This window comes from Eutrema salsugineum, unplaced genomic scaffold, assembly GCF_000478725.1.
Source record: "Eutrema salsugineum unplaced genomic scaffold, Eutsalg1_0 scaffold_5, whole genome shotgun sequence".
Lineage (NCBI taxonomy): Eukaryota > Viridiplantae > Streptophyta > Magnoliopsida > Brassicales > Brassicaceae > Eutrema > Eutrema salsugineum.
In genome coordinates, this window is record NW_006256612.1 from 6,751,779 (window position 1) to 6,766,074 (window position 14,296).

Below are 14,296 nucleotides of genomic sequence, written 5' to 3' on the forward strand. Positions count from 1 at the left end.
GTTTTTTAAAAAAGTGAGTAACCCTAATCCTATAAATGGATATTGCATAAAGAACAATGAAAAGGTTATTGTATCCTAACATATAACAAAAGGTTTACAACTTTGCATGTATGACGGATTTATGACATGAGATAGTAAAAATTGAAATTCCGTAATCTAGTATATAACCTTTCACATAACATTTACGAAAACATGCATGAACTTGTAAATATGTATGTTTTTTTTAAATTTTTGATTTTGATCAGATTGATAGCATTTCATATAAAATAAGATAACCAATCAAAAACATTTGTGAAATACCTTACAACCAATACGAAATAGTGTACTCGTCGTAAAACCGTCGTAACTTTACGACGATATTATGATGGTTCGTCGTAAAGACGTCGTAATGTTGAAACCCTATTCATTCAAGGCTTAAAACCTAGACTTAGGGTTTACGGTTTAGAAAAACCGTCGTAAAACCGTCGTAAAATCGAATTTTAAGGTTTTTAAAAAATTCAAACAAACAAAGTAACAAATTACATAATAACAAACATTCACTAAATACAATGCATGAAACTCAATCAGATTCATCCTCCTCTATTACTTCATCACCATCACCGTCTTCTTCCGCTAAATCGTCATCATCGGTTTCAGCAAACTCATTATCACCTTCTTCTTCTGTATCATCGGAAAGATCTTCAACTTGCCTGTTCCGAGGGACTATTAAGAAAATCTCCTCATCAACATCTGGTTCAGACAGATCTACGCAAGTGTCCTGTTGAAGTGGAACATCCTCAACCCCTACAATCTTGCCCCTCGGAGCCACTTTAACTACAGCTAACCATGAAATTCCTGTTGATCGAACTCGAGGGTATGGCAAAAACGTTACCTGTTCTGCTTGAGAAGCTAATATAAATGGCTCAAACCTGTTGTACCGTCGTGATTTGTTCACGTCTACAACTCCAAACTTGTTTAGATGTACCCCTCGTCCAACAGTTGGATCAAACTAATCACATTTGAAGAGAACAGTTTTCAGCCTTAACAATCCAGGATACTCTACTTCAATTATTTCTTGCACAACTCCATAAAAATCGATTTCACCCCTCACACAAACTCCATAGTTAGTTGTCGCCCGCTTTGCACTGTGACGGTATGTGTGAAAAACATAGCCCCGAGTGAAATACATTGAGGCTGTAGTTATTTTTGCCATCGGACCTAGTAGTAACTCATGGAACCATGTTGGAAATTCATCCGGATCATTCGGGTCCACCTAATAAGAAAAAAATTCCGCTTGAATTTCTTGATTTAGTTATATAGCAAATTAAAGTAGTCTTTTAATTAAAATTTTATACGTACTTGTCCTTTTAACCACTGGGCATAGTGTTGATCTTTACGATCATTGATTTCAGTTTCAGAAACCCCAGATATGCATTCTTTAACCTCATCAACAAATGTGCTGAGAAAAACAACAAATAGTTATTAATACTGATAACTCTTATAAAGATATTATTAATTAAAAAGTACCTTTTATACGATGAAAACTCTTCACAATTTAACAGGATATACGTATGTGCACTGTGATAATCTTTTTCATTGGACCACCAAACATCTTTTAGTTTTCTACTAAGACGTCCGATCGGCGAGAATATGTCAGGTACACCTTCAACGGCATATGTATGGCCAACTCCTCCATCATCATATCGACGAGTAGCTCTTTTGCGTGTTCGTACTTTCGGTCCAATCTTGACTTACCATTGTCTTTTGTTCTTCCCGTTACGTTCATAACTGTATGCATGATGTTATCAAAAAAGTTATTTTTCAATGTGCATGACATCAAGATTGTGTCTGAGCAGATGATATTTTCAATAAGGTAGCTGCCAAAAGATACTTTTCTTGTGCCAATTATGATGAACTCCATAACTTTCAGGCATATTTGCAGGAGTGTGCCAGTTTCCCCCACGCGTTACTGTTTCCTCTGCCCTCTAATGATCGATTTGCACCTGTATATCAGCTCCTGTTAAATTAACGGGTGGAGGGACATGTATACTTTTGTTCTTCATAAATAACCTCTTGTTCCTCCGATATGGATGGTTATCCGGTAAAAACCTCCGGTGACAATCAAACCAACAAGTTTTTCTACCATGTTTTAGCTGAAACGCATCAGTTCGATGAAGACAATAAGGACAAGATAGCCTCCCATGTGTAGTCCATCCTGATAGCATACCATAAGCGGGGAAATCGCTTATTGTCCACATAAGCACAGCCCACATAGTAAAATTTTTCCTCGTAGAACAGTCATATGTACGAACGCCAGTATACCATAACTGATTCAACTCATGTATGAGTGGCTGCAGAAATACATCGAGAGCTCGCTTCGGATGATTTGGACCTGGAACCAAAATACTTAGGAAAAGAAATTCCCTTTGCATGCACAAATCTGGAGGAAGGTTATAAGGAGTTAGGATTACTGGCCATAATGAATATTGTCTACCAGACATACCAAATGGACTAAAACCATCAGTGCACAGACCAAGATAGACATTCCGTTTGAACTTAGCAAAATTTTGGTATACCATATTGATGTGTTTCCATGCCTTTGCATCTGATGGATGAACAACTTCTCCATCTACTTGTGTATGTTCTGTATGCCATCTCATTGATGCAGCTGTCCTTTAAGATTGATAAAGCCGTTTTAACCTATCAGTTATAGGGAGATACCATATACGTTGGTACGGTATCCTTTTCCGCCCACCAGTTTGCGGCCTATATCTTGGTTTTTGGCAAAATCGACATTCCTCCAGCAGATTATCATCTTTCCAAAAAATCATACAGTTGTAAACACATACATCTATCATCTCAGAAGGTAGACCAAGACTGAAAATCAACTTCTGAATTTCATAGTATGTTCCCGCTGCCAAGTTATCCTCCGGTAGATACTCCTTCAAAAAATCAGCCCAATCATCCATGCAAACCTCAGCCAGGTTATGATCTGTTTTAATTGACATCATCCTAGCTGCCAACGATAATTTAGACAAGTCTTCTCTACATCTTTCGTAGATTGGCTGATTAGTATTGTCTAACAAATCATAAAATCGTTAGGCATCTACATTAGGTTCCTCAACAGCATTACCAGTATGCGTTTCATGAATTGCATCAGTCACCATTTCGTGCATCCTATCATGATCTACAATCTGATCATATTGATACTGATTAGGCTGATGACCATAATTCGATTCATCAATATCAACATGACTTTGATAATTACTACTACTACCAGCATTCCCATGAGTATTACTGTCATATCCTTCTCCATGTAGATACCAAACAAAATATTGTGGCATAAACCTTCTATTTAATAAATGCGTCCACACAGTTTTGGTTAGTGTATACTTCGTATTATTGCATTTCAAACAAGGACAAAACATCTTCCCACTATCTTTCGTTCTCTTCATATTTGTAGCCTGAAACATAAATATTTCTAACCCGTTCTTGAACTCTTCTGTCAACGCCCCATCTGAATCTTTACGCATATACATCCAATTTCTTAGCTCGGATATAGACATCTTGAAAATAAACTCAAAATACTATCTCTTTTTATTGATTAGACAATTGTGTCACGATCTAGCCACGTGAATGGAGTAAATTAACCTTATAATATTATTACTTCTTTTTTTAAAGTAATATAACTCTTAATTCGGGTTTCCAGCAATGGACAACCCAATATATAAGGATTTACAACACTACACTAAAATTTAAGAGACCTACAATGGGTCTCAAAGATGAAGATGCTCTTATGTTTGAATGATGATGTGTTGTGATTGAAAGAAGGAATGAATATCTATTTATATGAAAATTTCGGGCTTTACAACGCTTTTACGACGACATTTTACGACGAATTTACATTCAAAAATAATATTACGACAAGTTTACGACGATTATGCGATAAAATCTATCCCCTGCAATTGTTAGGTAAACATGTTTTAAATGTTTTCCATTTAACTTTTTTTCGACGTAAAATCATCGTAATATGTACATCGAAATGCAGTCGTCGTATATTCGTCGTAATGTTACATCGAATTTACGACGATTTTACATTTACTAGCCAATCTCTCGTTATCGATGTATAATCGTCGTAATTCGTCGTAAATTGTACGTCGAGTTTACGACGATTTTTTTATACGACGGTGTTACGACGGTTTTTAAAATAGACGTAAGATCGTCGTAAAATCGTTGTAAACTTACGACGATTTGAAAACCGTCGTAATGGACCGTTGCAAAACGATTTTTTTCTTGTAGTGATGGTTTTAAAAAAACAATCGGTATCTGATTTTGTTTGAAAAATATATAAAGTTGGGTATGAATGAATTTATATAAAAGAGTATTAAAATTTCATGTTAACTATGTTGACAAATCACCAAGACCTAGACTTACATTCATGCTACCCATTAATAAGACCATTATCTATCACTAAAAGTAACCAAAATTGAGGCTTTAGCGTCTTGTGTACCAAACTAAGACGAGGTCCAATGCAGGGTTTATAGGGGTTCATACGCGGGTTTATAGCATTATTATTTAATCAGAAAAGCCCACATATGTGTTGAACCGGTTCTAAGGTTTTAAAACCTGCTTTTAGTGAGGTTCATAACACACGTGACACGTTATCATTCGGCAAGAAAAAAATTATTTGAGAGACCATTTTTCTCACCGTTTCTCAACCATATCAACCTGATGGAAGTCGTTCTCGCTACAGATCGGTCCAAGCTCAACCGAGACCGGCGAGTCATCGAGCTCTTTTAAGCAACCAGCCTGCTTCCGAGTATCGACTGCTCTGATTCTCTCCGTTACCATGCTGATCTTCTCGGGAAAAGAAAGAAAATTGAATTTTCTCCGTTGAGAAAGGGAGTTCCAGATTTGACAAGGAACCAAAAGTGAGATCTTTGGGTTTAAAAATCTCAGAGACGATGACAATTTTACAAGCTCTGACATTCTCTTTCACTGAAAGTCTCTCTCAACACATTCCACGTTTCATGGAAAGAAAGCGTTTCTAAGAAATGGTTGTTCGTCGGCGAAGCTCACACATTCTCAGTACCTAAGTGAATTTGTAAGGGTTTTCTGGAATTATATCCAAAATTGTATGGTTAAAACGATGAGAATGATGATGTATTGGGGTTAGGCTGGGAAAATGATGTTTTTTTCTTTTTCTTCTCAGCGATTCAGAGAGCAAAAACCATAGTTGGAGGTTTCGTCTGTGATTCTTTACCCGACTAATTAGAAAAGAAACAGAGAAGGGTTCAACGTTGGAGCAAAGAAAAAAGAGAAGAGTTCTAAACTATTCAGAAATTAAAAAAAAAAATATTAAAATATTTTTAACAACCCCATGATTGAGTTCAGGGTTGAACATGCTCTTACAAATGAATGAGCGAGCCGTCCCGTCCAAAATTACAAATTTACAACCATGCATGCAACACAACATAATAAATGTTCAAAATACCAAAATGAATCGATAACTCTTTTGTCTATTTCTTATATATACCATGCGACATGCATGTAACGGTGCAAGCAAGTGATGTTTAATTTACGATTACGAACATCATAATCCTTATGAACATAGTTCATCAAAATCCCCAAGGAATAGAGAATAAATATTCAGTTGATGAAATTTTAAAAGATGATAAAGTATCAGGTTAATGTATTTTGGTAGTTTGATGATACTCGTATTTTGTCGTGTCTAATAATCATCTGTCCCTTATAAAAAAAAAAGGTTAAATTTCAAAATTTGGTTCATTATAAACTCATAATATCATTACTTGCCTTGTAACTTGTAAGTGTGTATTTTGACTTCTATCATATTCATCTTTTTTATTTAAACTAATCATTTGAAGACCAATGAGCTGCCAACTCTTCATTTGTTGTTTGGTCAATGGTTTAACCTTCAGGCCTAACTTTTATCTCGAAGCGAAATAAAGAAACAAGTCTAAATAATTTATTTCACAAAATTTTAATTCCCTTAATAGTATTACCTATGTGGCTATGTGTTTGAAAGATCGAACCCATAATATAATTAGTATTATATGTTGGAATTTTTCAACTATAGACCAAGCAAATACCTTTTAGCACATGCTACAGATCATAAATCATGGGTTATATACTTATATCACTCTTACCCAATTTACTTTTTCCATCATCCAGAAAAGAAACCAGATATAATAAAATAATCAGACAACTTGAACAATTTTATTAGTATATGTAATGTAAGACAAAAACGTAAATTACATATATCTAGTAAGGTGTTTTTTTGGGTATACTGTAGTAAATGGTCCCATGAAGATTATTCGAAATTTGAATTTGGGAAATGAATAGTGAAAATGAAACTAAACGACGTGAACAACTATCAAAGGATATGTAGCCGAGCATAAACTAAAGTTATCACCGACATTACCATAATTACGTTGTCACTGGTGGTCTGAATTTGAAAATGCATAAACTAATGATTCATGTTAAACCAAAAATAAAACTTCCGAAATTATACTACTTTTTGAAATATTGGTTCCGTTTTTTCTCTAAAATAATTGAGAATATGTGGTGGGTATCTCCTCAGTCCTCTCAAAACCACCTGGCTGTCTTTATTTTAATATTTAAAATATTATCATAAACTCAGCCTTCACTTTCTAACTTGGAATTTGGGCCAAGAAATATATAACCGTAACTTACCATTAATAATGTTATTAGCGGTTATTTGTATTTGTAGTTGGAGTTTTGCTACACCAAGAACGTTCAAATGATCACCGGTTAAGTTTTGTTTTATGTGTTTAACCGTTCATAAGTTCATAATTAGGAGTAGTATTAACTTAAACTTCACAAATATCAAAGCTTGTCAAAGCTTATAAAAGGACGTCAAGTTTATTCTATACACAAATAACACACAAAACGCTAAATATTATTTGTGATTTCAAAAATATATACTTTGTTGCTATTCACTAGAGTGTGTGAATTCGATACAAACGAAGTAGTTTTTCAACAGTAACTGGATTTCCATCTTCGTACGCCGGTTACTGACCTCGCAAAAGCACAGAATTATTATTTCTCTGTTCAAAGCTTTTGTTTCCTTTTGATTTCGCTTTAAAATTGGAACTCAAATCAAGTTTTTTTTTTTTTCAACAAAGTGTTGCCTTTTTGAAAATTTCTGCAACGTTTTAATTCTTCTTAGTATAAAAATGGAATTTATTGCATTTATGGCTTAACCAAATTTGTGAGCTCTTTACTAGGCCATTTTGTTCCTCCCTTTCTTCTCCTTCTTCATTCTTCAAAATCCAAACTTGTTTCTAGGGTTTTGATTAAGCAATGAAGAAGTCTAAACTCGATTACTCCGCTTCACAGAGTCGATTCGGGCTGGTTCAGTTCCTAATGGCTGTTCTCCTCTTTTACTTTCTCTGCATGAGCTTCGAGATCCCTTTCATCTTCAGAAGCGGGTCCGGGTCCGGGTCCGGCTCTGAGGACGGCTCTTCTTCGTCTTTCGCTGATGCATTGCCGAGACAGATGGTTGTTGGTAGGGAAGCAAACCGGGCTATCGGAGAAGAAGACCCACATCGACCTTTCAAGGATCCGGGTCGGGTGAATCGGGTGGGTCATGTCCAGCTTCGCTCACCGGAGCGGAAAATGCGAGAGTTTAAAACCGTCTCTGAAATCTTCGCCAACGAGAGCTTTTTCGACGGCGGCGGATTCAGCGATGAGTTCTCCATCTTCCACAAAACCGTGAAGCATGCGATTTCCATGGGAAAGAAAATGTGGGACGGGCTCGATTCGGGTTTAATCAAATCCGATGTAACGCCGATTAAAAACCGGACGGAGAAATGTCCCGATATGGTTTCGGTTACCGGGTCGGAGTTCGTGAACCGGAGCCGGATCTTGGTTCTTCCTTGTGGATTAACACTTGGATCTCACATCACCGTCGTGGCGACGCCGCATTGGGCACACGCCGAGAAATACGGAAGGATAACGGATTCCAAGGAAGGAGACGATAAAACGGAGATGGTGACGCAATTCATGATGGAATTGCAGGGATTGAAGGCGGCGGACGGCGAAGATCCGCCTCGGATCCTCCATTTCAACCCGAGAATCAAAGGTGACTGGAGTGGGAGACCAGTGATTGAGCAGAACACTTGTTATCGGATGCAATGGGGCTCTGCTTTACGCTGCGATGGTCGCGAATCTAGTGATGACGAAGAATCCGGTATTGACTTGACTTGATTAAACTAGTCTCTTTTTCTTTTATCATTGATAAATCTGAAACTTTGATTGTGATTGTTGAACTAGAGTTGACTTAAAACAATTGTTTAATTTGACTTCGAAATTTCAACGCACGTACCTGGATACTAAAGGTTTCGTTTTTTTTTTCTTTCTTTCTTTAATCCTAATTTGGTTTTCTGGGTTTTGTGAAGTTGATGGAGAGGTGAAATGTGAGAGGTGGAAGAGGGATGATGGTGGTGATGATTCTGATGAAGCAAAGAGGACATGGTGGTTGAACAGGCTGATGGGTCGGAGGAAGAAGATGATGACACATGATTGGCCATACCCTTTTGCAGAAGGGAAGCTCTTTGTGCTTACCCTTCGAGCTGGAATGGAAGGTTACCATATCAGCGTTAATGGAAGACACATCACATCTTTCCCTTATAGAACCGTGAGTAATTGATTCGATACTTTCGAGAATTTGTTAGATGAAATGGTGTTAAGATTGACCGGTATAATGGTTTTTTGTTTTTGTTTTTCCAGGGGTTTGTTCTAGAGGATGCCACTGGATTAGCAGTCAAAGGAAACATTGATGTGCATTCGGTATATGCTTCCTCGTTACCTTCTACAAATCCAAGTTTTGCACCACAAAAGCATCTCGAGATGCAAAGCATATGGAAAGCTCCTGCATTACCTCAAAAGCCTGTAGAGCTGTTCATCGGAATTCTCTCTGCCGGGAACCATTTCGCGGAGAGAATGGCCGTGAGGAAGTCATGGATGCAGCATAAGCTAGTCAGATCATCGAAAGTTGTTGCCCGGTTCTTTGTGGCATTGGTAAAACACAATTCTTGATAGAGAATACCACCTAAATATAGTCATTGATTGGTTTCAACTTCATTCGTTTGTTATTGTTATTTCATGGGCAGCACGCAAGAAAAGAAGTCAATGTGGACCTGAAGAAAGAAGCCGAGTACTTTAGTGATATTGTCATAGTACCGTACATGGATCATTATGACCTTGTTGTGCTCAAGACGGTTGCTATCTGCGAATATGGGGTGATAAGATGAACAACCTCTTCCACCCTCTTTTCGTTCTCCTTATTTTGGGTTACTTTTCTGATGATTTATTTGGGAATTTGTAGGTTAGCACAGTGGCGGCAAAGTATATAATGAAATGTGACGATGATACATTTGTGCGAGTGGATGCTGTGATCCAGGAAGCAGAGAAGGTTAAGGGAAGAGAGAGCCTTTATATCGGAAACATTAACTTCTACCATAAGCCTCTGCGCACCGGGAAATGGGCTGTGACCTACGAGGTATATCAGACCCGAAACTCAACTGAGCTGAACAAGTAACAGGAAACGTGCGGTGTTTAGACTTTATATTGATTTTTCTGAATTGTGAAACCAACAGGAATGGCCAGAAGAGTATTATCCTCCATACGCAAATGGTCCGGGTTACATCTTGTCATATGATATAGCTAAGTTCATCGTCGATGATTACGAACAGCAGAGACTAAGAGTAAGTTATCCTTTACGCTTATACTAGATTTTGAGGTGACCTATCCAAGAGGCCTTTATAAAAAAGTGTTTTCTTTTATATGGAATTCAGCATCTGTTGATATGGAGATGGTGCTTGTTGGTTATTGCAGTTATTCAAGATGGAAGATGTGAGCATGGGAATGTGGGTGGAGAAGTTCAATGAGACTAGACCTGTGGCGGTGGTTCACAGCCTCAGATTCTGCCAGTTCGGATGCATAGAAGACTACTTCACCGCTCATTATCAGTCGCCACGGCAGATGATTTGCATGTGGGATAAACTGCAGAGACTCGGGAAGCCCCGATGCTGCAACATGAGATGACATAACATTGTTTTTGGCCGGATTCAGGATTTTTTCGTTAGAAAAGGAAAATGGAAGAAGCAGATGGGAGTTTATGGAGCTAATTGTTTTAGATCTCTGTATATATAGAACAATCTATAATGTATCTATATATATAATATAATGAAGGGCTCTTGAAAAGTTGACACTTGACAGAAAAGTCAAATAGTTTTGCAGTTTTTACATAATATACAGTCCAGTGGCACTGCTGCAAGTCTGGTACCTCTGTTCAACTTCCTCATCGAGTTGTGGATTCTGAATTTTTTAATTTACAGGCAAACATTTGAACCATTTCTTTTGTCAAGATGCTAAACAAGTGTGTGGCTAGAGCTTTTGGTGACTAAAATTGTAGTAAGGGATATATCTTCTCACAAGAAAGTTATCTGAGTACAAGTTCTTTGATTTGTCTGGTTCTGACTTGTGAGGGAAATAAAGTAGGAAAACTAGAAAGAAAGGTTTATTGTGTTGCTATTTAGTGGGTTATTTGGTTATGAAGATTGGCCAAAGTTTTGGAAACCTGTGATTTTTTTTTGTTTTTGTTTTATAGGAAACCTGTGATTTTAAAACCTTCTTATGTCCCTGAATAATATGCTGTGAATGCTTACTATAGTGGGAAAGGATGCACAAAGCAGAGTAATTGCTCTTTATTCTATTACTCTGCAGCAGGTGTTTAAGACCTTTATCAAATTTAGTAATTGATTTTGCATGCAATGTCAGATAAAATAAGCATTTAGCATCACATGATTCGAGTCGGACGCTCCCACGTGTTGTCTTAGTCACCACATTATGGGCTCTGTAAGGAAGGGCACATAATTAATGACAGAAAATAACATTTTCCATGAAATGTGCAACATAGTTTCTTCAATTAAACATTTTTTATTTAACTCCATTATTAACTAAATATATGTAGAGAATAAAGAGGCTTGTTCAATTTCATAAGCCTTGGTTTCTTTCAAAAGAGTCCTTGTACTGTCAGGTTTTTGCAGCTACCTTCAGGGCAGGCTTGAGGGTATATTCCCTAGTGGCTGATTTTTTTATTTTTTTTGGATTTGCTATCATTATAGTTATCTATAAAATTAGATGGATTTTATGAATACTAGGTGAATATCCGCACGTTACGTGCAGATTTTTCTTTTCAATTTTTTTCAAACTTTTTTTTATATAATTTTATAAAAATTAATATAGTCATCACTTGTTACTTACTTACTTGTTAATATTGTATTCTAAAAATTTTAAAATATTAATTTAAAATACATATTGAATATTATTTAATAATTTAAAGTTATATTAAAATTAATAAGTATCATTCAATATTTTTAATTAGTTATAATATAAATTTTTGTTTAACATTTACACAAATATTAATTAATAATTAATTACTAAAAAATTAAAATAAATATAATCATCATTTCATTTGTTACTTGTTAGTATTTTATTATAAACAATCTTAAAAAATTAATTTAAAATACATCTGGAATATTATTAAGTAATATACAGTTATATAAAAATTAAATACATATCTATTAATATTTTTAATCAGTTATAACATAAATGTTTGTTTAACATTAATATAAATGTTAATTATGAGTCAATTAATAAAATAAATTTTTTATATTCTTTAAGTGTTTTAAAATTTATTAATTAAAATTTAAGTGACAGGTGTCAAACTCTCCAATGCTGATGTGTCAAACTTAGGGAGAAAGTTGAGCAACTTTTATATATACTAGGTGAATATCCGCACGTTACGTGTGGGTTTTTCTTTTTAAAATTTTCAAACTTTTTTTATATTTTTGTAAAAATTAATATAATCATTACTTGTTACTTACTTACTTGTTAATATTTTATTCTAAAAAATTATAAAATATTAATACATATTGAATATTATTTATTAATTTAAAATTATATTAAGATTAATAAATATCATTCAATATTTTTAATTAGTTATAACATAAATTTTTGTTTAACATTTACAGAAATATTAATTGATAGTCAATTAATTAAAAAAAAAAAATTAATATAATCATCATTTTATTTGTTACTTGTCAGTATTTTATGATAAATAATCTTAAAAAATTAATTTAAAATACATCTTGAATATTATTAAGTAATCTAAATATTATTAAGTAATCTACAATTATATAAAAATTAAATACATATCTATCAATATTTTTAATTAGTTATAACATAAATTGTTATTTAACATTAATATAAATTTTAATTAAGAGTCAATTAATAAAATAAATTTTTCATATTCTTTCATTGTTTTAAAATTTAATATTAAAATTTATTAATTAAAATTTAAGGACAGGTGTCAACCTATCCTATGCTGATGTGTCAATCATATGGTGAAAGTTAAGCAACTTTTATATATAAGAAGATGAATATGAACATGAATTTTGTGCAGAATGAGTGAATTTGATTTAATGAATTTTGGTTTTTGTGAGCAATTCTTGGTTAGCCACAATAAATATTTGTTGCAGTGGTCAAGTTTCAACACCTAGTCCTAATCCTAGGTGTGTATTAATTAATATCTAAACATCTAAGCCATCACTTGGTAGGTAGGTAATAGAAAATTCAAAAGTATTATAAGAACACCACCTTTGACGCACCTGCCATGTGCCAACGAGAAACACGACCCCTTAATTCTACTATATATACTGAGATACTCACCCGAATAGTGCAGTAACACTTTAGATCAATAAAAAACAAGAAGAAAAAGATGGCTCAGAACGATACAGTGAAGCTGATAGGTTGTTGGTCAAGCCCTTATGCCCTTAGGGCTCGAGTGGCTCTACACTTGAAATCTGTCAAGTATGAGTACTTGGACGAACCTGATGTTCTCAATTCAAAGAGCGAACTCCTTCTCAAGTCCAATCCCATCTTCAAGAAAGTCCCTGTTCTTATCCATGGAGATGTTTCCATCTGTGAGTCACTCAACATCATTCAGTACGTCGATGAAGCTTGGTCCTCCGATATTCCCATCCTTCCTTCTCATCCTTACGATCGTGCCAACGCTCGGTTCTGGGCTCTTTTCGTCGACGACAAGGTAACTAGTTTAGATTTTAACTCCCTGGATTGGATCTCTTTTATTAGATGTATCACACATGCTCTGTTTTGCTTGTCAAAGTTTAAAGCTTTAGTTTTTGAAGTCGAGGATCTTGATATTCGAATATAGATCTGTTTAAATTGAGATCCGTTTTACTGATTTACTCTGTTTTTGGTTATGGGTTATTCAAAAGTTTCAAACTTTTTCATCAATTGAAAACGGAAACCGGCTGGTTCAACAAACAAAACAAAAAGCTTCGATCTTGACATTCAAGATAGATTTGATTGGATTAAGATCCGGTTTCTATTAGATGGTATTCGATTAATTGACCAAACATCTGAATAACTCACAACAGAGAAATATCTGAAATAAAAACAACATGAGTAAGATATGTAGTGAAAGTTTTCTTACATTTATGATTTATGTGTATATGTATAAAACAGATATTTGCAGCGTTGGATGCTGTGGGCGGAGCAAAAGACGACCAAGGCAGGATGGCGGCGGCGGGAAAGCTGATGGAGTGTTTGGCGACACTTGAAGAGGCGTTTCAGAAGAGCAGCAAAGGATTAAGTTTCTTCGGAGGAGAAAACATCGGTTTCCTTGACATTGCTTGTGGGACCATTTTGGGTCCAGTCTCTGTGATCGAGGCATTCTCCGGCGTCAAGTTTCTCCGGCAAGAGACTACACCTGGGCTTATCCAGTGGGCCGAGAAGTTTAGGGCCCATGAAGCTGTTAAGCCTTACATGCCTACCGTGGAAGAGTTCATTGCATTCGCAAAGAAGAAGTTTAATGTTGAGTGATATGCTTTGCTTCCTATAAGCAATGCGTGGAATATGAAATAATACTGAATCATGCATGTTTGTCGTCTTTGAGATTTTTTTTTCTTTTTTGAGCCTGTATTTGCCAAAACTTAAATAAAATCATATGCCACTTGGGCATTTCTTCTTCTTTTTTTTGTTCCTTTCTTAATCAAAGCGGACTATTTGGTTAAATACTTAAATATTATGTTCTGACTATACACTCCGATTTTCTACACTACAATTCCCGGTAAAATGGTGGAGAAGAAACTGTAAAAAAATCAAGTAATCAACAATCAACCAAAATATTTAGAAAAACATGTAATCGCCTAGTAGTATATTGTCTCATAATGTATTGTCTTTCTCA

General features: G+C 35.2%; 2 protein-coding genes across 2 annotated transcripts; both read left to right on the plus strand.

Annotated features, from left to right (window-relative positions):
* Positions 1 to 7,064: 7,064 nt before the first annotated feature.
* Positions 7,065 to 10,235, plus strand: LOC18992534 (hydroxyproline O-galactosyltransferase GALT4). The gene is made up of 7 exons (XM_006415942.2): positions 7,065 to 8,212; positions 8,421 to 8,659; positions 8,752 to 9,042; positions 9,135 to 9,263; positions 9,350 to 9,523; positions 9,621 to 9,728; positions 9,859 to 10,235. Exons 1-7 carry the CDS (start codon positions 7,324 to 7,326, stop codon positions 10,066 to 10,068), a joined length of 2,040 nt encoding a protein of 679 aa, XP_006416005.1. The 5' UTR covers positions 7,065 to 7,323; the 3' UTR covers positions 10,069 to 10,235.
* A 2,530-nt stretch (positions 10,236 to 12,765) lies between these two features.
* Positions 12,766 to 14,082, plus strand: LOC18992535 (glutathione S-transferase U13). The gene is made up of 2 exons (XM_006415943.2): positions 12,766 to 13,132; positions 13,576 to 14,082. The coding sequence occupies exons 1-2, from the start codon at positions 12,806 to 12,808 to the stop codon at positions 13,930 to 13,932; spliced, it is 684 nt and encodes a 227-aa protein (XP_006416006.1). The 5' UTR covers positions 12,766 to 12,805; the 3' UTR covers positions 13,933 to 14,082.
* Positions 14,083 to 14,296: the final 214 nt, after the last annotated feature.

What these genes read in the sequence shown, in the direction of transcription:
- LOC18992534 (XM_006415942.2), top strand. Translation starts at nt 7,324, where the DNA reads ATGAAGAAGTCTAAACTCGATTACTCCGCTTCACAGAGTCGATTCGGG. An exon ending in CCCGGTTCTTTGTGGCATTG is followed by an intron (nt 9,043 to 9,134) that starts GTAAAACACAAT and finishes TTTCATGGGCAG; the next exon opens with CACGCAAGAAAAGAAGTCAA. An exon ending in ACGAACAGCAGAGACTAAGA is followed by an intron (nt 9,729 to 9,858) that starts GTAAGTTATCCT and finishes TGGTTATTGCAG; the next exon opens with TTATTCAAGATGGAAGATGT.
- LOC18992535 (XM_006415943.2), top strand. Translation starts at nt 12,806, where the DNA reads ATGGCTCAGAACGATACAGTGAAGCTGATAGGTTGTTGGTCAAGCCCT. An exon ending in CTCTTTTCGTCGACGACAAG is followed by an intron (nt 13,133 to 13,575) that starts GTAACTAGTTTA and finishes TGTATAAAACAG; the next exon opens with ATATTTGCAGCGTTGGATGC.